The following is a 22563-nucleotide window of genomic DNA, read 5'->3' as shown; positions in this document are numbered from 1 at the left end:
TATTTAGTTCCTAATTTGCTCTCTCACTCTTGTTGAGACAAATACCTTCAGTGCTACCAAATTGGTTGGGAATTGAGATGATTACATGATATCAATCAATTCATAGTCAATTGTGTATTACCTAATTTATTACTTAAAATTCGAAATTCATTTCTAAATAACTTGAGTTAATTGCCTAAGTGAGATGTTTAGAGAGGTAATTTTAGACTGTATATTAATCACAATCTCTGTTTTGTCCCCCGCCTTTTAAACAGTTTTAATGAAAGCCAGTAAAAGGTAGATTCTATAAATATTCCTTTTAATGCTCTACCCTCTCTCAGTCTCTATTAATATCATGCTGTAATGATAAAAATTTTAAGAAAAACATGCAAGTTTCTAGTTTAACTATTGTACTTTAATGAAGGTAATAGAAGGTTATTTTACCCTGGACTAGTTGATGGCAATGTGATTTACTTTCTACTTTCTTACACCTTCAAAAAAAGTTCTTTTCTTCCCTATCTTTTCCTCCATAGAAGATTATTTCAAGTAGCTTATGTGAGACCTAAGAAACAGTACAGTGTTTATTAAGGTTCCTGAACTGATTGTCTTTTAGCAGTGGGCCCTAACAGAGTAGCTAACAAAGTCAGAAAACAAACAGTGGGTGATAAAGCCCAGGGACATTTTAGAAATTTGCTGAAGGTAATGTTTCAAATCTTATGTAACTCGTATAGGTGAGTTTCGTCAGTCTCATAATCTTAAATATAATTTTTTTCTTGCCCAATTTTTTCCTTAAAATAAATTACAGTGTGTGCAGTGGCCGTAAGGAATTGCTTAGAGTGTCAACAGCATTCACAGCTGAGAACTAAAGGCAAAGCAGGGAAAGTCCAGAAAACAACACACGGCCTGATTCCCATGGGGAAATCTGCAGCAAAGGTAAGCATACAGAATAATTAATTAAATAAAAAAGCATTCTCTCATTTTACGATTAAGATCTTAAATTTATTTGTTCATTTCAACATAAAGTTAAATAAATTTGACAGAGGTCCTAAAATAGTTATTTTAGCCTGTGGACATAACCTTCAAATATTTGTGTTTAAGTATACAGTAAAGATTTGCTTATACTTAATCTTGTCTGCTTTTCCAAATGTTTACTTTCCTTGTGTCCATGATACCTTTTCCTTCAAGTATGTCAATTTGTGTTTCACGTACTCGGTGAAACGGTGAGTTAGCATGCAGTTTCTTTTTTCCTTCATGGCTCCCTTCTACATCCCCCACCCCCATCCTGACACCCAAAAAAAAGAAGACAGAAAGAAGTAGGAAAATAAACTGGGAAAAACAACATTATAGCCTATGGAATACTGTTTATTTTTTAAAATGTCTGTGTAATGTATATATTTATATTTTTTTGTCTTAAATAGAGTCCGGTGGATATTGTAACTGGTGGTATATCTCCAGTAAGAGATTTTGACAGGCTTCTACAAGACATGGATATTAATCGACTTAGGGCAGTTGTCTTCAGAGACATAGTAAGTTACAGTATTTCTTTTACATATTCTCTTAGCTGATACATATTTCCTCTGAGGCCCAAAGTATTGAGAGTGAACACTCTTTGTGATATAAAATAGTCAGGTAGAAATAAGAAGGCCTAGATACCAGTTCTCTTGACAATGATTTTAGAATCTTAGAATCTTAAAAATATTGTTTATATAAATGGAGCTAATATATCAGAGTATTGCTACCAAAAAGAAAAACACATTATTACATAGTAAGCATTGTAAGTGCTTCATATGTTCTTATTCATTCCAACAACTTCTTGATTTGTGTACTTTGTAATTCCCATTTCATGAATGAGGAATTTGAAGCACAGAGAGCTTGGGTAACTTGTTCAAGCTAATGGAGCTGGTAAATGATAGGATTCTAACTCCAGAATCTGTGCTCTGAAAGTTTTATATGATATAAAAATACACGATGAAATGTCGGGAGTGGTGTTTTAAATTTTTTAAAGATGAAAAATAGTTTCGTTTTAGCTAATTTTGATATATAATATGGCAGAATTTCATGTAGGAATTGTAAAGTCATATAAAAAAAGTATAATCATTAATATTTATTGAACACTTACTGTGTGTTTAGTACTAGCTGCTCTATATTACGTATACATTTTTTAAAAATAAACTTTATAACTTGAATTTTTAACTTTCCCTTCTCTTTCTCCAGTGTTTTAGTCCTCTTTTGATTCTTCACTAAGCTTTATACAAGTATACAATTTGTTAAAAGTAGTTATAGGTAATAATTATTAGCTATAACTAATAGTTTATTTTGTATTAAGCATATAACTGGATGATTTATATGTATTACCTCATTTAATTCACAGAATAATCCTATGAGAAAGATAGCAGTATTAGCTTAAATAGTCTGCTTAAAATCCTACAAGTAGTGAGAGGTAGAAGTGGATTAAGGACCTAGGGAGTCTGATTCTTGAAACTTGATCTTAACCATTGTACTATAATGCCTCCCTGGATCTCAATTTTTTGCTTTTTGGTAGCTGTTATTATTCCTTTAATGAAGAAACCATTACTTTTGCTTTTTAGAACCCACTGACTGTGGTCCACTTTAGAACCAAATATTGCTGCTTCCTTCTCTCCCCATTCTCTTTCCTTGAGCAGTTGTTGAGTCTATTGCCCCGTAACTTTGTATTTCCTAGAATGAAGTTTCAAAATCTAGAATAGATGATGTAACTCTTTGGCTTAAAAAATTCTCTAATGGAAATGCAAACCAAAACTACAGTGAGGTAGCACCTCACAGTGGTCAGAATGGCCATCATCAAAAAATCTACAAACAATAAATGCTGGAGAGGGTGTGGAGAAAAGGGTAACCTCCTGCACTGTTAGTGGGAATGTAAATTGATACAGCCACTATAGAGAGCAGTATGGAAGTTCCTCAAAAAACTAAAAATAGAACTACCATACAACCCAGCAATCCCACTACTGGGCATATACCCTGAGAAAACCATAATTCAAAAAGAGTCATGTACCACAGTGTTCATTGCAGCACTATTTACAATAGGAAGGACATGGAAGCAACCTAAGTGTCCATTGACAGATGAATGGATAAAGCAGATGTTGCACATATATACAATGGAATATTACTCAGCCATAAAAAGAAACGAAATTGAGTTATTTGTAATGAGGTGGATGGACGTAGAGTCTGTCATACAGAGTGAAGTAAGTCAGAAAGAGAAAAGCAAACACCATATGCTAACACATATATATGGAATCTGAAAAAAAAAAAAGGTTCTAATGAACCTAGGGGTAGAACAGGAATAAAAATGCAGACATAGAGCATGGACTTGAGGACACAGGGATGGGGAAGGGTAAGCTGGGATGAAGTGAGAGAGTAGTATTGATATATATATACACTACCAAATGTAAAATAGATAGGTAGTGGGAAGCAGCTGCATAGCACAGGGAGATCAGCTCGGTGCTTTGTGACCATTTAGAGGGGTGGGAAAGGGAGGGCAGGAGGGAGACGCAAGAGGGAGGGGATATGGGGAAATATGTATACATATAGCTGTATATGTTATACAGTAGATTCACTTTGTCATACAGTAGAAACTAACACAACATTGTAAAGCAACTATACTCCAATAAAGATGTTTTTTAAAAAAAAGTTCTCTAATGGCTTCCCATAGCACTTAAAGTGAAATCACAGCTCCTCACCCTGGCTCTGAATGATTCGGCTCTTTGGCACTTTCTGATTGGTTATTATATCACGATATTTGGACAGAGAAAGAGTGTCTCCTGTGTCTACCGTGTTCATTTCTGAAAGTAACAAATTAATTTTTTTGGTAATTATAGAAGTTATATAATCACCTTGCAAGAATTTTAGAAAAGAGAAAAGACCATGTTTCCCAAACTACATCCCAGAGCCTCTCTAGCATAAGCAAACTTTGAAGAAAAAGGAAATGACCTAAGACTGGGGATATAAATAAATTATTACCTTGAGGTTAAAAGCTAAGGTTTTTAATCAGTCTAATCTGAGTTCAGATTTGCTTTTTCATTTACTGTATGCCCTTAGGTAAATTACTTAACTTCTCTAGGCCTCATCTTATTTAAATGGGTTAATGAATATAGCACAGTGCCTGACTCACAGTAAGTATTCAATAAATGACAGCTACAATTGAAAGTAAATTTGTTTTAGGAGTTAGGACTTAAACATAAGGATCTATGGGATATTTTTTATTTGGGCACAAATCAGGCATACACTGTACACTTCATACTGTAGTTAGTAAACACTGAACATATTAATGGGCTAAATAAAGATTAGATAGGTGTAAATAATTTATAAAAGATTAAGCAGGGCTTCCCTGGTGGGGCGCAGTGGTTGAGAGTCCGCCTGCCAATGCAGGGGACACGGGTTCGTGCCCCAGTCTGGGAAGATCCCACATGCCGCGGAGCAGCTAGGCCTGTAAGCCATGGCCGCTGAGCCTGCGTGCCTGGAGTTTGTCCTTTTCTTTCTGGCAGACACTATATTTTCAATTGTGGACACTTGAGTCTGTATTATTTTAAAATACTCTTGAGAATTTCTTTGGCATCCAGTTCTGTATGTGATAATGTTACTTTAAAAAATCTTGAATGCCTGTCTTTTAGGAAAACTGTTATTCTGATTTTTTAAAACATTTTAATTCTTATGGTTGGAAGCAAAAATAGTTGTTCACATATAATGATAATTGCTGTTTGATTAACCTTACAAAGTATATTAGGACATATCTCTTCAGATTTAGTTACTTAATTTAAAAAAACAAGCCAGCTTCTCTCTTTTCATGTTTCACAAGCATAAAACCTAATATTTACAGGCATTTTTCCAAGAGTATTTGCCTAATCTTTGCTCAGGTGAATTCATTACTATTTTCTGTGTATATTAAAAGATTTGTGAACATGTTTTCTATTTGAATGTTGTCATGTAAAGTAAGATTCAAACATGTTATTTAATAGTGGCTTGATCAACTCCTTTTATTTTTCCCCAGGAGGATAGCAAACAAGCACAGTTTTTAGCCTTGGCAGTTGTATACTTTATCTCTGTTCTTATGGTCTCGAAGTACAGAGACATTTTGGAACCCCAAAATGAAAGGCATAGCCAGTCTTTTCAGGAAACTGGTAGTGAAAGCGGGAATTTATCACTCCCTGGTAAGTTTCTGTATTTTATTATCTGGCATCCAAAGTTCAAGTAAAACATTACCTACTTATGATAGTTAAAATATTGATTCTGGAATTTATGTATAAAGTGAGAGTATGTATTTATTTTTACTAATAACCAAATATTTTAAGTACCATTGCAATTGGGAGATGGTTTCTGTTCGTTAAGTGAGCCATCTATTTGAAAGATGAGAAAATGTTATTCTTTTTTTAAAAAAAATAAATAAATTTATTTATTTATTTTTGGCTGCTTTGGTTCTTCGTTGCTGCGTGCGGGCTTTCTCTAGTTGTGACAAGCAGGGCTACTCTTTGTTGTGGTGCGTGGGTTCTCACTGTGGTGACTTCTCTTTTTTTTTTTTTTTTTTTTTTGTGCGGTATGCGGGCCTCTCACTGTTGTGGCCTCTCCCATTGTGGAGCACAGGCTCCGGACACACAGGTTCAGTGGCCATGGCTCACGGGCCCAGCCGCTCTGCGGCATGTGGGATCTTCCCGGACCGGGGCAAGAACCTGTGTCCCCTGCATCGGCAGGTGGACTCTCAACCACTGCGCCACCAGGGAAGCCCGCGGTGACTTCTCTTGTTGCAGAACATGGGCTCTAGGCCTGCGGCCTTCAGTAGTTGTGGCTCGCGGGCTCTAGAGCGCAGATTCAGTAGTTGCGGTGCATGGGCTTAGCTGCTCTGTGGCATGTGGGATCTTCCCGGACCAGGGCTCGAACCTGTGTCCCCTGCATTGGCAGGCGGATTCTTAACCACTGAGCCACCACAGAAGCCCGAGAATATGTTATTCTTTACAAATAAAATATTAGACATTTTTGTTTAACTCCACATTTGTTGTAAAGAATAAATAACATATTTTCTTATGAGACAGATTTGTTAACAAATAACTATAATAATTGGAGTTATAAAATTAGCTGCCAGTTATAGGGAAAGTTATAAAATTAGCTGCCAGTTATAGAGAAGCAGGTATTGTAGTTATAGAAGTAGCTGTTACCCAACAGGGGTGGTTTATTTATCCAGTCAGTATTCATTCCGTACCTCCTAGGTTCTTGTTCATTATTAATGAACAAAAGAAAAAAAAAGTCTGCCCTCCTGGAGCTTGAATTCTAGTGAGAGGAAGTAGAAAATAAGTACATTTAATAAATAAATTGTATAGTATTCATTATTTTAGAAGGTGTTAAGTCCTAAGAAAAGAAAAATTGAATGGGGAAAATTATCAGGAATGACCAGGAGAAAGGGGGTATTTCACTCTAAGGAGAAAGGGATTTTCACTCTAAGGAGAATGAGAAATTATTGGAGGGTTTTGAGTACAGGAGTTAGAATTGATATATGTTTTTTAAAGTAACACTTTTAAGAATACACCCTACGGGGCAAGAAAAACCAATGTTTTAGTTATGTACTGCTGTGTTACATGTTACCTCAAAGCTAAAACTCACCAAACTCACTGTTTTAGTCTTGTTATCATGATTCCATGAATTTGATTCAGATAAGTCGCAGTGGTAATGATTCATCCCTGCTATGATTCAGTGGTAATGATTCAACCCCTGTTGTTTGCTGGGGTTGGAAAATCTGAAATGGCTTTTCTCCTCATTAATCTAGTGCCTCAGCTAGAATGGCTCCAAGAGCTAGGGCTGAATGACTGAAATGGCTAAGCTGGGGTTGTATGTGTGGGGCCTTGCTACTTGTTCTCAGATGAATTTCCAACCGGGTAGCCAGATTGTTTATAGAGGTGTTCAGAGATTCTGAGAATGTACAGATTGCCAGATCTTAAGCTTGGGCACAGAACTGGCCCACTTCTACCACATTCGGTTGGTTGCAGTGAGTCAGGCCCAGCCCAGACTCAACAACTTCTCAAGGGGGTGAATACCAGGAAGCATGGCCAATAGAACCATTAATGTCACAGTCTTAACATAGCCAGTTAGGAGGATATTGCAATAACCTAGGCAAGAGGTAATTTTGGGGATGGACTAGGGTGGTAGCTGTAGGGCTAGTGAGAAGCAGTCAGATTCTGGATATATTTTGATAGTGAGAAAACAGGATTTTAAAATATTTGCTGTGGATATGCAAAAGATGGAAGGTAGTCAAGAATGATTATAAGGTGCACTTGGATAGACTGAAGGTGAAACATACTAAAGGAAGAAGATAAGAAATTCAGTTTCCAACATGTTGAGTTTGTGATGTCTTTTAGACATATAAAAGAAGATGCAGAGTAGGCAGTTATATATAACAGTCTGAATTTTATTTATTTGTGTAGTTATTTATTGAAATAGTGGTATTTAAAACTTTGAGAGTTAATGAGACCACTAAGGAAATAAATGTTGATAGAGAAGATAAAAGGATTAAGAACTGAGTACTAAGTCCCTTCAAGTTAAGAAATCCAGGAGAAAAAGAAGTGAAGGAGGTAAGGAAGGAACAACAGTAAGGTAGTAGATGAAAAACCAGAAGAGCATCGTGTCCTGTAAGCCAAGTGAAAAAAGTATTGTCACGTTGGAGAGAATAATCAGTTGCTGCTGCTATGTCAAGTGCTGTTAGGACTGAGAACTGACCATTGGATTTAGCAAGATGGAGCATTTTTGTTGGAATGGAGTGAACACCTGATTGGGGGGAATGAAAATCAAGTAGAAAAGGTGATGCTCCCTGTTGAACTAGATTTTAAGGACCATTGAATTATTCAATTATTTAGGAGTGGTAACAAGTGTTCTAGCAGTAGAAACCATGATTGAGGTAGAGGTAATTATTGGTGTTGTAAAGTATTATGTGTTATGCCATGAGTAGCAGGAGATAAAGCTGGAGTTGAAGAGTCATCTGAAAAATACTTATTGACTACCTACTACTTGCCAGGCATTGTTGTAGGCCCAGGCATTGTCATAGGTGCTGGAGATGAAGTGTTAAAGAACGTACATTCCCTGCCCTGATAAAGTTTACAACTTAGCCGACTCATATTATTGAAGAACCTTGTACTTTATCCTAAGGATTTTGGACTTTTTCTTATAGGCCAATGGCTTTCAACCTTGTGTTGCTACCCATTGGTATGTCATATTCAGTTTGGGGTTTTCTAAGATATTTTGTTATTATTTATTATTATTATATTATTATTATTTTATTAAACCATCTAATTATTTACTGAGTACATTTTATAGATTATTTAATTTGTTTTTTACCTTTTAGAACATGCTGTATATTTCATAATTTAAAATAATTAGGACTGAGTGTACCTTTTTAAAATGAGTTGTAAATTTTTTAATTCATACTTTTCTTCTTTTTCTGGGTAAGATGGAGAAAACTCACCAGCAGCATTCAGTCCATTAACTCCAGCATCCATGGAAGAATCTGAAAGTGCATCATCTGCTCGAAGGAGGGACTCAGGCATTGGGGAAGAAATGGCTACTGGTTTAGGAAGCAATGTGGACGTAGCTCCTCCTGTAGCACCTCCAAGTGTCAGTGCAGGCCCAGATGCCATCAGTGAGGTGCTGTGCACTCTTTCTTCAGAAGTCAGTAAATCTCAGGAGACCAAAAGTGATGGAGAAAATGAATTGGATAACAAGGGTGCACCATCAGTTCCCGTTTCAAAAAATATCAATGTGAAGGACATTCTCCGAAGCTTGGTTAACATACCAGGAGATGGAGTCACAGTGGATCCTGCCCTTCTGCCACCAGCCTGCCTTGGAGCTCTTGGTGATCTATCTGTTGAGCAGCCTGTGCAGTTCAGATCTTTTGACAGGTACTGTAAATAGTCTTTAAATATATAAATATAAGGATTTAAATATATAAATTATAAGGATTTAAAGGTTATAAATATATAAATTTATAAATATATAAATTTATTGGAGTATAGTTGCTTTACAATGTTGTGTTAGTGTATACTGTACAGCAAAGTGAATCAACTATAGGTATACATATATCCCCTCTTTTTTGGATTTCCTTCTCATTTAGGTCAGCACTGAGTAGAGTTCCCTGTGCTATACAGTAGGTTCTCATTAGTTTATAAATATATAAATTATAAGGATTTAAAGGTTAAACAAGAATTTAACTTTGTTAAATTTTGTAGCTTCAGCATTAAAAAGGGATGTTTTGATATAGTTTTAAAAATTATAAGGATATTTTGTTGTATGGTTTGTATATCATTTCAAATTTTTATTTATCAACATAATTATTAAGATTGTTTAAGAATAATTTTAATATTACATTGGCAAGTTGTATATTAAATAATTTTTTTCTTCATTTGTTACAACTTAAAAATCACCTATATTTACAAATGGTTACCTTTCATTCCCCTGCTGTCAGTACTGTGCCAGCCTTTGTGAAAAAAGGTGGGAATCTGTGGATTCCGACAGATTGAGGAATTCAACAAAGTGTTCAGAGTCTTGACAGCTTGAGAAAGCTAACTATAGATTCCTGACTTTGTTGGTTCTGCTGTCCTAAGAAACCTTTGGCCAATTTGCTTGAAAATTTTCTTTATATTAAATTTTCTGAAATTCTGCCTGTAAGACATGTATGTATGAGAGTTGTTAAGCATATTCTTTTTCAAAAATCAATATTTTTATCTGAAAACAAGCTCTGCCTTATAGAAAAGTTGCCAGTTAAAAGAAATTTTATTTTTCCTGAATCTGTTGAGGGAAAATTGATACAGTACTACACGCCTTTTGAATATTTTATTGTATATTTTCTACATAACCACAATACATTCATCAAAATAAGGAAATTAACATTGATATAATATTAATACTACCGTCAAATCTCGAAACACCTTTCAAGTTTCACTAATTTTCTCGGTAATGCTCTTTATAGTAAAAGGATCGAATTCAGACTTATGTGTTGTATTTTGTTGTGTCTCTTTATCCTCCTTCAATTTGGAAGAACAGTTCTTTAGTCTTTCCTTAAATTTAATGACCTCGACACTTCAGAAGATGAGAGCCCAGCTGTTTTGTATAATGTCCCTCAGTTTAGATTTGTCTAATTAGTGTCCTGGGGATTAGATTCAAGCTAAAGCATCTTTGGAAGTAATATCACAGAAGTGATGCTATTTCTTCCTGTTGTATTCTAACAAGTGGCACATGGTTTTATCTCATTACTGGTGATACTCATTCTGATCATTTATAGAAATGGTATTTTCCGGGTTTCTCCACTGTTAAGATACTCCCTGGGAAGAGGGGTTTAGAAACTGTTACCCTCCTCATCAAATGAATTCAGTACATTCATCATATGACCTTACGGTTTCATACTTTATAGGATGAATTATAATATTATTGTTATTGTTTATATTGATGCTCAGATTGTCTCTGATTTGGCCAGTGGGATTTCCTTCCAGTTGGCTTCTGTTTTCTTTTGGTATATCCTCATCATAATTTCCTTCTGTCTGGTTATTTCTTTGTGTCTCCTGTTCTCTGTATTTCATCTCATCTCCTAGTTTTCTACTTCAGACCTGCTGGCACATTAGATATCCAAGCTGGTTAAAATTATTTATATAATTAAAATGCTCTGAAAGAACACAGGGAATATATAATTTTAATGGAAAATCTTTTTGCCATCATCCTCTATCATCTTACTCCCTCTGCCTCTGTTTAAAGATTAGGTCAATGTCGTGGAATGATGAGATTGACAGAGTCTAAATTCCAGGTAAATAGCATACTGGTATATGTCTAATGTGACATTATAGATATAGTGGCTGCTAGATTCAGATGTCTTTTTCTTTTTTATTAGGCTTTATAATATAGGAGTTAGAATATTGACTCTAGAAATGAGATGAAACTGTTTGAGTTCTGGCTCTGTTACTTACTAATGAATTTGGACAAATTACCTCATCCTCCTGAGCCTCAATTCCCTTATCCTTACACTGTGCAATACTATACAGCTATTAAAGAGAAAAAGAGCAGAACAATATGTACTGGTGTGAAATGATATTGAAGATATATTAATCTATAACACTTAGCATGAAGAAATCCAGAAGTTTAAAAGATGATACCTAGTCTTAATGAGGGTATGAAGAAACACTTTTATTTTGTTGAGAGGGCATATTGGTACAATTTATCTGAGGGAAAATTGGCAGTTAATTAAAATTTAAAATATGTAAACCTAATTATATAAGCTTATACAGAAGATATATGCAAGTATAAAATGTTTTCTTTCTGCAAGAGGAATTTCATAGTTAAGCTAATACCTATTGAGCTTTTACCCTGTGAAGGTGTATTAAAGTGCATTTTTTAGATAGATAGGTAGGTAGGTGGATAGATAGATACTGTTTTTATTCTTACTTTACAGATGATGAAACCTGAGGCACAGGGAAAGTAAATAAATGCTTTAAGCTTTTGCGCTAATAAATGGTGGAGCTAAAATTTAAGCCATGGCCAGTGGACTCTAAATCCTGTCATTTGGCTATGCTATGCAAACGTAGTTGCCAATTTATTAAGAATTGGTTACATGTGTTGTTTCCTATGAATATAGTAAATACTATGCAGCCACTAATGAGAGAAAAGCACAACTGATGTATTGATGTAAAATGATATTGAAGATATATTATTAAGTGGGAAAAGCAGAGTACAGTTTAGTTTGGAATTTATGATCTTTTGAAAAAATAGATACATATGTTCCCATATGCTTCAAAAAATTTATAACAAACTGCAATGGCTATATTTTGAGGGTGAGAAGAGGTGTAAATGATTAGGTTTTTTTCTGATATTCACAATTTTTATGAATTTGTTTAAATTTGTATTAGTCTTAGATTGAATAGTGAGAATAACTTAAGGGTGGAGTTTTACATTTAATAAATCTTACTAATATACTCAAAGTTGTTTCCTTATAAATTCCCTGAATTTCATGTATTTTGGGATTTATTTCTTTTTAAATAGCATAGAAATTGTCTATGCCTTAGTGATACCTTCAGTGTGTAGGTTACAAACTTATTTAGGAAACTGTGCACAGGGAATACATTTTAAAGGGGTTTATTGAAACAAGAAACAAAGGGGAATTTTGGTGATAGCATTTTTCAGGAGGTTATTTGGAACTTACATGTCTGGTATGCATTTAACATACTATCTGATGGCAAGCAAACTGCTCTGTTATTACCCCCTCTTTTTCTTAGCAAGAGACACCTTTTGAAAAACTATTTTCATGCAGCTTTAGACCAGAGGAATATCTTTGAGAATTTCAAAGCGTCCTTCTGATCATGTATTTATCTCTGGAATGCTGTGTCAGAAATCACAACTCTCCTCATATCTTAAGAATTATCAACTTCCAAGCAATAGCTGGAACGTTTAGAGTAACAGCTACATGAGTGGAACCTTGCTGAAAGGCTGCCAGGTTGTGGGCCTTTGTGGATGGCAAGGTGTTTGTGTTCATTCCCATGCCAACATTCTTGCTCTTATCTAATTTGAAGATCCTCTCTGGTGATTAGCGGATGCCAGGGATTTATCTTGATAAAGTTCAAGGGCTTGTCTGGCTTTTCAGCTAGATCCTTAGGGACTAAAGTACTAGGCTTAAAATGCTCTTTTCTCCTTTAGTGAACTATTTGCATGTTAAAGAAAATAGCATTTATGTGAAAGTTTGTGATAATTCAAACTGATATAATTCTGAAATGGAACTTCTGAACCTTAGTGATCTGGAAGACATTGTTGCTTTATGTCATTACTCAATAAAAAGAAATCTTTAAAAAAGTATCCCTAGTTCAGGTAAGAAAAAAAAAGTCAAGTGTTTACACTATCTATCTCTGGAGACTTAGGAAAATTACTTCTTTCTCATCTGTAAAATGGGGATAATAATATGTAGTACTTACCTCATGGGTTGTTATAAATATAAATAATTCCTTCATAGGTTGTTATAAATATAAATAACATAATTCATATACGTCCTTAGCATAGTGCTCACAAATACTAATTATTCATTAAAGTTGGTGAGTATAAAGAAAAAAAGCAATAATATGTGAAATTTTATACTTTAATATTTGGTTTTTAATTGAAAGTTTGGAAAAATAGCTTATATAACTAAAAGACTTACCTGTCTTCCAAATTTTTTATGCCAAAAAAGTTTGAAGTGCTTTTTGTTAAAATTGATGGCTGATATTAAAAATTCAGTAATTTGTTTCTTGAAAATTAACAAGGATTTCAATTTGTCTTTTAAATGGAAACTTAAGCTGTAGCCTGAGAACAGTGGCATTTTATTAAAACTTTAAGACATGCTTTACTAGTTTAGATTTACACTTTCATACATGATAAATATGATAGCTTAAAGACCCCCCCCGTATTGAAGATTTTAGTCTTGTACACAGAAATTTTATAATTTAAAAATAGCAAAAACAGTTGGAATGAAAATATCCTGAAATCTGCCTACTGCTTAATGTCCTTTTAAGGGAATCTTTGTTACTGAATTTTCTTTGTTTTTATGTGGCCCAAAGCTAAAGTATTAGTATGTTACTTCTTCAGTGATGATTTGAATCAGTCATTGAATTTGGACATTGATTAATTTTATTTTTCTATTATGTACTAAGTACATAGCAGGGCTAAAGAATGCAACTTTTCCATTTCTGAGCAGATATATTTTTGTACTTTAGTAGTAGTAGTAGTACATATTTAATATCTTGGAAATCTTTATTACCATTGCTTATAGATGATTATAATATAGAATTACCTTTAAATGTTAATATGATTGTGGTGATGGTTACACAGTTCTATGAACATTCTAAAAACCATTTAATTGTATACTGTACATGAATAAATTGTATGGAATGTGAATTATATCTCAATAAAATGTAAAGGTCAGTATGAGGAAACAGTTCAAATTAGAGGCTTTTGTTTAGATAAACCCAGAATTGTGGGACAGTTCTGCCATTTACCTTGGCAAGTTACTTTACCTTTCTGAGGTTTACTTTTTAAATTTTCTTAAATGGAGGTAATTTGTATGTTAGGATTGTTTTGTGAATTGAGTAATAATTCTTGGCATATTGTCAGTGCTTAATCGTAGCATTCATTAATAATTTATTAAGTTTATATAATAGGATCATGTAGAAGCACAAAGAATAGTGGACTCTGACTTGGCAATCTGGGGAGGCTTACCTTTGAGCAAGGTTTTGAAAGGTGAGAAGGAAGTTAGCTGGCAAGCAGGACTAAGAGGAAGGCGTCTTGGTAGAGAAATAGCACATACAGAGGACTGGAGTTGTGAAAGCATGTACATGCTCAGTTCAAGAACCATAACAGCATATTGCAGTAGTGTGTAAGGAGTGCTAGTTAAATGTAAATTCATATAGGAAGCCACACTTCAGATGTGTCAGGAATGAGAATATGTGAAAGATACTGGACAATAAATATTTACTGAACTGAAATAAAGTATAGCTATTATTCATGGTTGAAAACATTATTAGGGGCTTCCCTGGTGGCGCAGTGGTTGAGAGTCCGCCTGCCGATGCAGGGGACACGGGTTCGTGCCCCGGTCCGGGAAGATCCCACATGCCGCGGAGCGGCTGAGCCCGTGAGCCATGGCCACTGAGCCTGCGCGTCCGGAGCCTGTGCTCCGCAGCGGGAGAGGCCACAACGGTGAGAGGCCCGCGTACCGCAAAAAAAAACCAAACAAAAAACATTATTAATGGCAGTTGTTTAAAGGAATAGAAATGAGGTCAAGTTCTTTTGTTATCTTTTATTAACTGTACCATCTTGGACACATAGAGATTGTGCATATTATGGGACATCTGTGGTAAACATTTTTTTTTTGTTACCAGCTTTCCAACATTTTATTATGAAAATGTTCAGACATACAGAGAATTTGCAAGAATTGTACACTGAACACCTAGAGACCCACCACTGAGATTCTGCAATTAGCCTTTAACTGTTTGCTTCATCTTAGAGCTCTCCATATAGCCATCTCTCTATTCATCAGTCATTCTTATTTTTCTGATGCATTTCAGAGTAAGTCACATACATCAGATCACTTCACTCAAACATTTCAGGCGCAGATCTCTAACCAGACATCAATACTGTTTTTAAGGTGAAATGTACATACAACAACAGGCATAAATTTTTAAGTATGCCATTTGATGAGTTTTGACAAATTAAACACCTGTGTAACCTAAATTTCCAATCAAGATATCATCAGTCTTGAAAGTTCCTTCATGCTCCTTCTCAGCCAATGCCTGTCTCCACCCCGCACAGGCAATTATTGTTCTATTTTTTAATTTTTAAATTTATTTTTATTTATTTTTTAAACAATAGATTAGTTTTGTCTTTTCTAGAACTTCATGTAAAAGGAAATACAAAATTTATGTTCCTCTGTATACGGCTTCCTTCACTCAACATAATGCTTTTGAGATTCATATGTGTTATGTTAATCAGTAGTTTGTATGTTTTTATTGCTGGATATTATTCCATTGTAAAAACACACCACCATATTTTTATTCATTTTTCTGCTTAAAGGATTCTGGGCTATTTCCAGTTTTTGGCTCTTATCAGTAAAGCTATCTGAATGTTATTGTACCTATTTTTTGTGGACTTCAGTTATCTGGAGGAAATTTCTAAGAGTGGAATTGCTGGTACATAGGGTAGGTTTATGGCTTAAGTTTCAAATATAGAAAAAGCAATTTCACTTTTCTAAATGTTAATTTCTATTGCTCCTATCAGTACTTGCCTATTGTATGAGTAAACTAAATCTTGCTAGTTCTTTCTTTTGTGAGCAAATGTCTAAGTAAATTCTCCATATCCCCCCCGCCCCCCCGCTGCCCCCGTCCCCCCAAAATAGGTTACTAGGAAATAGGTAGCTAGAGATTTTCTTAAACAATAGGCTTGTAAATATTTGCCCCATGGTAGGTAATATACAAATTACATTTTTTATTGTTTTCTGAATGTGCTACCAGCACACGTGTACACACACACACACACACACACACACACACACACACACACACACACACGCACGTGTGCACAGAGGGGGTCATCTGCTCCCCCTAAAGTCAATAATCTTCATCCGATATAAGCTACCGTGATTTAAGCACACCATTTTGGATTGAGGGCTCAGGTGGCTGTTGCTTCTATTTTTTAGTGTATAGTTAACATTGGCAGTCACCCTTATAATGATGTGACACCAGCTACCCCCAAGTACATTGAATAAGCCATGCCTAGCACAAGAGAACTTGATTTAATTGGCAACAGTGTTTGCTGTCACATGATAGGCACTGAAGTAAAACGAAACCTATTTCACTTTGTATTATCTCTTTTTGATGTAACAGTGAAAACAAAATGTATTTTTAAAGTGCTGGAATTATATAATTTTCACTGTGGAATACATATATCTGGATCAAGTATCTAAGTAACTTTATTTAGGAACTGAATACTTTAAAGCTGTTAAGGGAGTACTTGAAGCTTGCAGTTACAATATTGTCAACAAAAGATGTGATTAAATAAATTGAATGTTGAAGACTTTAGGCTTATGGTTAATACCAGGTAATTAAAAGTAAGCACTGCTGTGGGAGTGCATTATATATTAGCTGTCCTCTTTACCTCATTAACTGGGGTTTTGCATGTTTATGGAGCTAACTTCAATTAAAAATGCCTTTTAAGTTATGCCTATTAAGGTCTTTTAGTTACTATTTTGGTATAAAGTATTACACTTAAATGAAATTGGTATATCGTAAATACCTGTGTTTGAGTAATACCCAAGATGAACAAATTTGATTATTTGATATTTTTACATCTAGGTTTTTTATGCCTATGCATTGTTTTTTCTATGTAATATAAGACAGTCTATGAGAGTTAAAAAGTAAAACTTTGCTTGTATACATGTTAAAAAATTGTTCATACCTGCATTGTCTTAACCTTATAAGATTTCTAAGGTTTTATCATTTCAACTTAGTGGTGCTTTAAAATCCTTACAGAAGCATGTTGAGTTTTCTGCTTCACTTCTGAGGTTAAGAAAAAGTTAATTAATTTTCCATTTGAATGCCAAATTCCTATTTTCCTATATACCTTTTGTTATATTTTAAGGTGGATAATTAAAGATGATCCTAAATTTAAAGAATATTATAAATATAAATTGAAATGTTAAAACTGATTATTATATTTTTGTAGAACATTGTCTCGATTCTAAAAAAATGAAGTATAAATAACTGTGAACACCACTGAAGAGATTTCTTATTGAGAGTATATTCTAAGTTGTACATCAAAATAGAGATAAGAAAAAGTTAGGAAAAAGAAGTTGGTTTCCTATTTTCTGTTTTGAAATTCATGTAATTAACTTGAGTGATTTTCTGTATTTTAAAATTTATTTACTTTCTTTATTACAGAAGTGTCATCGTGGCAACAAAAAAATCAGCAGTCTTACCTTCAACACTTACAAGTATACCTACCAATGCTGTCAGTGTGGTTTCTTCAGTAGATTCAGCCCAAGCCTCAGATGTGGGGGGAGAATCACCTGGTGAGTTTGTTATCAGTGATTTCAACAAAAAAGTTCTTAATCCCATTGCAAAGCTTAGGATTTTTGATTAAGTTAAATAGTTTTATTAGGCATATTTTGAATGATTATGCTTTTGTATTATGTTGTTGATTATTTGATGATTTTCTGAATCATCATTTTTGAGTAATATGAAATAAATTAAATCAAGGATTTTAATACTTTCTCCACTTAAACATAGTAGTGTATGACAAATTGGATGCTGCTGGTTGGGTGGTTGAATGAATGACAGATGTATTAAAATACTTTTTTCCTTTCCTTTCACTTGAGAAGATGTGTATAGATAGTGGTTAATATGAGAAAGTTTTGCTGACATTTGGTCTTTTAATCTGGTTATCAGTTGCCAGATGTTTATATGGTATCCAGTACTTTGCTTTCTCTTGCATAGTTTTTGAATTAGATGCTTGGAAAGGGAATGCTGCCCTCAAGTCTATCATCATTCTAGCATTAGTCATAGTAGTTCAATAACTCTTACTACAATTTGATTTTTGCCCCGCCTCTCTCTCTCTATTCCTTCCTAACGTAAAAGCCCTTTGGTGCACATGTATGGGTGCAAGATCCTATATCCCTAGATGTTGATTGGAAGCTCAGTGATAATAGCAGGTGAACTTGAAGACTATGTGATATTAAAAAGACCAAGTTAGGACAAAGGGAATATTATTTTATATAAGTAGTGTATTTCTAAGTGTTGTGCTATTTCATTTAAAAAAACCCCAAAAAACTAAAAAAAAAAAAAATTAATCACCCAAAGGAGTCATCCTCTCTTGTTACTCTAGGATGAGATTAATGAAAAATAAAAGGAATTTTGAAGGAATGACTAGGTGGATTATGTTAAAATCAGAAATAATGTTTTTCCTTCATCTTTTGCGACATCTCAGGCCTCCTATCCAATGTTCTACCTTTATTTGGTAAACCGGTATATCTCAGCGAGTTTTGCTGCTAACTTGAGTTTCTACTAGCCAGTTGTCAGGGACATTTAATTTTTCCTTTCTGTGTACTATGTATCATGTGTTCCAGAAACAAGACTAGTATTTTTTAAAAAAATATTTATTTATTTAAATTTATTTGGTTGCGGGTTTTAGTTGTGGCAAGCAGGCTCCTTAGTTGCGGCATGTGGGCTCCTTAGTTGTGGCATGTGAACTCTTAGTTGCAGCATGCATGTGGGATCTAGTTCCCTGACCAGGGATCGAACTCGGGCCCCCTGCATTGGGAGCATGGAGTCTTAACCACTGCACCACCAGGGAAGTCCCAGGATTGTTTATTTCTTTTGTCTTTCCTGCTTTTCTTTTTCCTTTCATTGTAGTTATTTTACTTGTGCTAACAAAAACTTTTTTTCAAAGTTTTAAATGTGATTAATTCTTTACAAATTTCTTAGTGTTAAGTGATAATAGAAAATGCTCACAGTAGGTTAAGTAAAAAAAAAATTACATGCAATACTTTACATGCTATGAAATCGTAACTATGTGAAGTATGTATATACTTTTCATACATGGAAGAAGCAAGGAAATGTACTCTGAAGTTACTTGATTATTTCCATGAATTAATGGAAATTTTGATTTTCAAAATTTTTAATTTTAGTATATTTTCCAAAAATTTATCAGTAATCCTGTATTATTTTTATAATTAGGAAAGAATAGTTGTTGAAGAAAAATATCCACAAGGAAACCAAAAACTGCAGTGGTAGTAGACAGTTTTGTGCTGCCTTGTTTTTTACTTTATTAAAACATTTTTTAAGATTAATAGACCTTATATTTTAGGTCAGTTTTAGGTTATAGAAAAATAGAAAGGAAAGTAGGGAGTTCCCATATATGCTCTCAACCTCACCCTCTCTGCATTTCTCTGTTGTTAACATCTTGCAATAGTGTGGTATATGTGTTACATTTTGTTTTTCATCATTCATTGTCTTAGTGAGAAACAATAAAGGAAAGTAAGTGTAGAACTCCAGCAAAATTTCCTCTTCTTTATTTTCTCCTTCTTTATTTCCTTCATCATTATACTCTGATACTTTTTTTTTTTTTTTTTACTTTGGAGAAGCAGCAATTTGGGGATCTATTTTGGACTGGTTACGCAAATTTCTGTTCTTCCACCTCCATCCAAAGGCCTTAAAAAAAATCAACTGTGATTTTTCTAGACAAGCCCCTGTTGGGAAAAAGTCAGATGTTACTAATATCTATGAAACTTTCTGCTGTCTTTTAAATTCAGTAATAGTGAATTCCTAATAACTTCCCAGAGCATATGTAGTAAATTCAGAGGTTCACAGTACACTGAGTAAAATATTATCATCTTATTTTGAATATATTACCCTTTAATTTCAGTTTATGGGGCAAGGTAAATAGGATCCTCTGATTTCTTTTAAATATATTTTTCAAAATTCATGCAGTCTTTGACTTATTTCAATAAAGCCAGAAAAAATGTTAAACAAGTAAATAAAATTGGTACAAGGGAAAGAAAAAAAAATTCATGCAGTCTTCAGAAGAGATAAGAAACAGAAAGAAAGCTGATATATGAGTAATATTTGATATAAAACAGCATAACAAATTTCTTTCTGAAGCCATTGTATATTTTCCAGTAAGTTCATTACAATGTAAAATACCCTGAAGAACCATATGCAGAATTACAAAATAATTTGCTATCTTGAAGACTATCATATTTATTGGTAAAACCCCACAAAACCCTGTATCCAGCCCATAATGTACCCTTTTCCCCCTCTTATTTAAATTTTGTATAACTTGTGGTGGTAGTGTTTCTCAAATAGTTCCCAGTTTTTTCCATTTTGGGGTAGAATTTGTAGTTCATTTCCTTTATTTAGCTCCCTTTATTTTAAAAAAAATTCGTTCCTTTTTAAAAATGACAAGTCATTCTGAGTTGTTCTTGTGATGATGGTCTTTATTTTTGTCACTTGTTTTGATTTCCATACCTGACTTTTCCTTTCCTCTTCCTCTGTCACTAGGCTCTTGTTTTCACTTATATGGTGTCTCGATTTTAATTTATTATTTCCATTCCATTGATTGCTGCCATGAACATTACTGCCTTGATAAGAAATCTAACCCAACTGAGTGTTTTCAGTCATCCTATTTCTTACTCTCCTACAGCCCTATTTTTCGTGCTTTGCCTACTATACTTGCCCTTGTAGTCTGTTCTCTTTTCACTTGGAATTCAAACAAATAGTTATCTCTCTGCCATCAGTATTTTTAGCTGATAGATTTTTGTTTTCTTTTTGGTAGATCTCTTGATTTAAGTTATTTGCCATTAAAAAAAATAGGCTATACAGTATATCAAAGCTTATTATGCTGCTTCTGGTTCAAGCAAGATTTGGGAAAAATGATTTGTGGATGAATTGATTGCTATTGTGATTACATGGTGAGCTGGGCAGTTTATTCTTGCAGATCTGGGTAACTTAGGTATTATTCTTGGTTTGATCTTGGATTATTTTCTTTACATGAAAGTACAGTTAATATCTGTCCCTGTGGACCATAAACCTTTGTGTCTTGGGACGACTTCAGTTCTGAATTTTATAGTGAGTCAGCAACAAAAAGTGAACTGCTCATAGTTAGTAATAGATTATTGGTTAATAAAAAAATATACTCGATAGTACATAGTACATTAGCAAAAATGGGAACTTCCTTGGAAGAAACCATGTTGAACAGAAAACATAAAATATGAGTTTTGTAGCAAAAAAGTTTAAACTATTTGGAAATTTTGATATCAAAATGGGATTTCTATGTTTTACGTGTGGCACAATTAAAGACAAACTAGGACTGGATCCCAGAAAAAGAATGAGAACTTGTCAACTTATGTGAGGTCAAAGATTTTTCTGTCAAAACATTACCACCCAAATAATTTTATAATTTTGTGAAAAAATTAAGGATTTGTTAATACATTTTATTTTTATTTATTTAAAAAATTTTATTTTTATTTTTGGCTGCATTGGGTCTTTGTTGCTGTGCGTGGGCTTTCTCTAGTTGAGGCGAGCGGGGCTACTCTTTGTTGAGGCGCGCGGGCTTCTCATTGCAGTGGCTTCTCTTGTTGCGGAGCACGGGCTCTAGGCGCACTGCCTTCAGTAGTTGTGGCACGTGAGCTCTAGAGTGCGTGCAGGCTCAGTAGTTGTGGTGCACGGGATTAGTTGCTCCGCGACATGTGAGATCTTCCCGGGCCGGGCTCGAACTCTTGTCCCCTGCATCGGCAGGCGGATTCTTAACCACTGTGCCACCAGGGAAGCCCTGGAAATACATTTTAAAACAGTGTACATTATTAAAACTATGATCAGTATCCAAGTTTTGACTCATACAAATTTCAGATTTTAGTTTGAATAATGTTTCTTAGCTTTTGTAGCATTTTATTAGCAAAAAAAGTGTAATATAATAATAATGGCAAACCTTTCGTAAGAAGTGGTAAAAGATTCATCAGAAGAAACAAGGTTTGCCCTTTGTGTATGCATATTTATTTATAAAGAACACTAAAAGAGAAAATAGAGTTTTTAGTAAATATATCAAAATCTGTAAATTTTAGTTACTCATTAGTAAAGGTTTAATTGTCCAGACTACAATATGTGTTAAGATGCAGTTACTCTTTTTTCAAATGTCCGGTGGTGTTTTCAAATATGTTTGATTTGCAAAGCGTAAACGATTAAAACAAAATTGAAGCTAACCCAATGAAGGAACTAAACAGACTGTTCTTAAATAATTTATGTGCTGAGTGTTTGCTAATTTGCAAAATTTAACAGTTACACTACTTACCAGAGTATTAGGCTCTACTGTGTATCAGAGCCATGCATATTATAAATTAGTATGTTTATTTTTAATGTTGAAGGAAAATTTTGATTCTTTGCTTTATATAATCTTTGACCCAAGAGGCTTATCTTTACTTATCCAATAAAAGTTTCTTTTATTTAATGAAGAATTTTAGCTGGGCATATAGACTATCCCTCCCTGAATTGGTCTGGAATGGGTGGGGAGGGAAAGAGGGAGAAAAGG

General features: G+C 34.2%; 1 protein-coding gene across 3 annotated transcripts in view; it reads left to right on the top strand.

Annotated features, from left to right (window-relative positions):
- The window catches only part of LRBA (LPS responsive beige-like anchor protein), a 728899-nt gene that overhangs the window by 174945 nt on the left and 531391 nt on the right, over positions 1-22563 (top strand). For all 3 annotated transcript variants that reach the window (XM_033402948.2, XM_033402953.2, XM_012535502.3), the window contains exons 27-31: positions 785-912; positions 1398-1505; positions 5003-5162; positions 8441-8888; positions 17424-17554. In XM_033402948.2, coding sequence (XP_033258839.1) covers positions 785-912; positions 1398-1505; positions 5003-5162; positions 8441-8888; positions 17424-17554 — 975 coding nt within the window. The remainder of the gene's footprint in view (positions 1-784; positions 913-1397; positions 1506-5002; positions 5163-8440; positions 8889-17423; positions 17555-22563) is intronic.

The sequence above is a fragment of the Orcinus orca genome, chromosome 4, assembly GCF_937001465.1.
Source record: "Orcinus orca chromosome 4, mOrcOrc1.1, whole genome shotgun sequence".
NCBI classification, from domain to species: Eukaryota; Metazoa; Chordata; class Mammalia; order Artiodactyla; family Delphinidae; genus Orcinus; species Orcinus orca.
The sequence above is the reverse complement of the archived record's forward strand: the minus strand, read 5'-3'. Positions and strand labels throughout refer to the sequence as shown.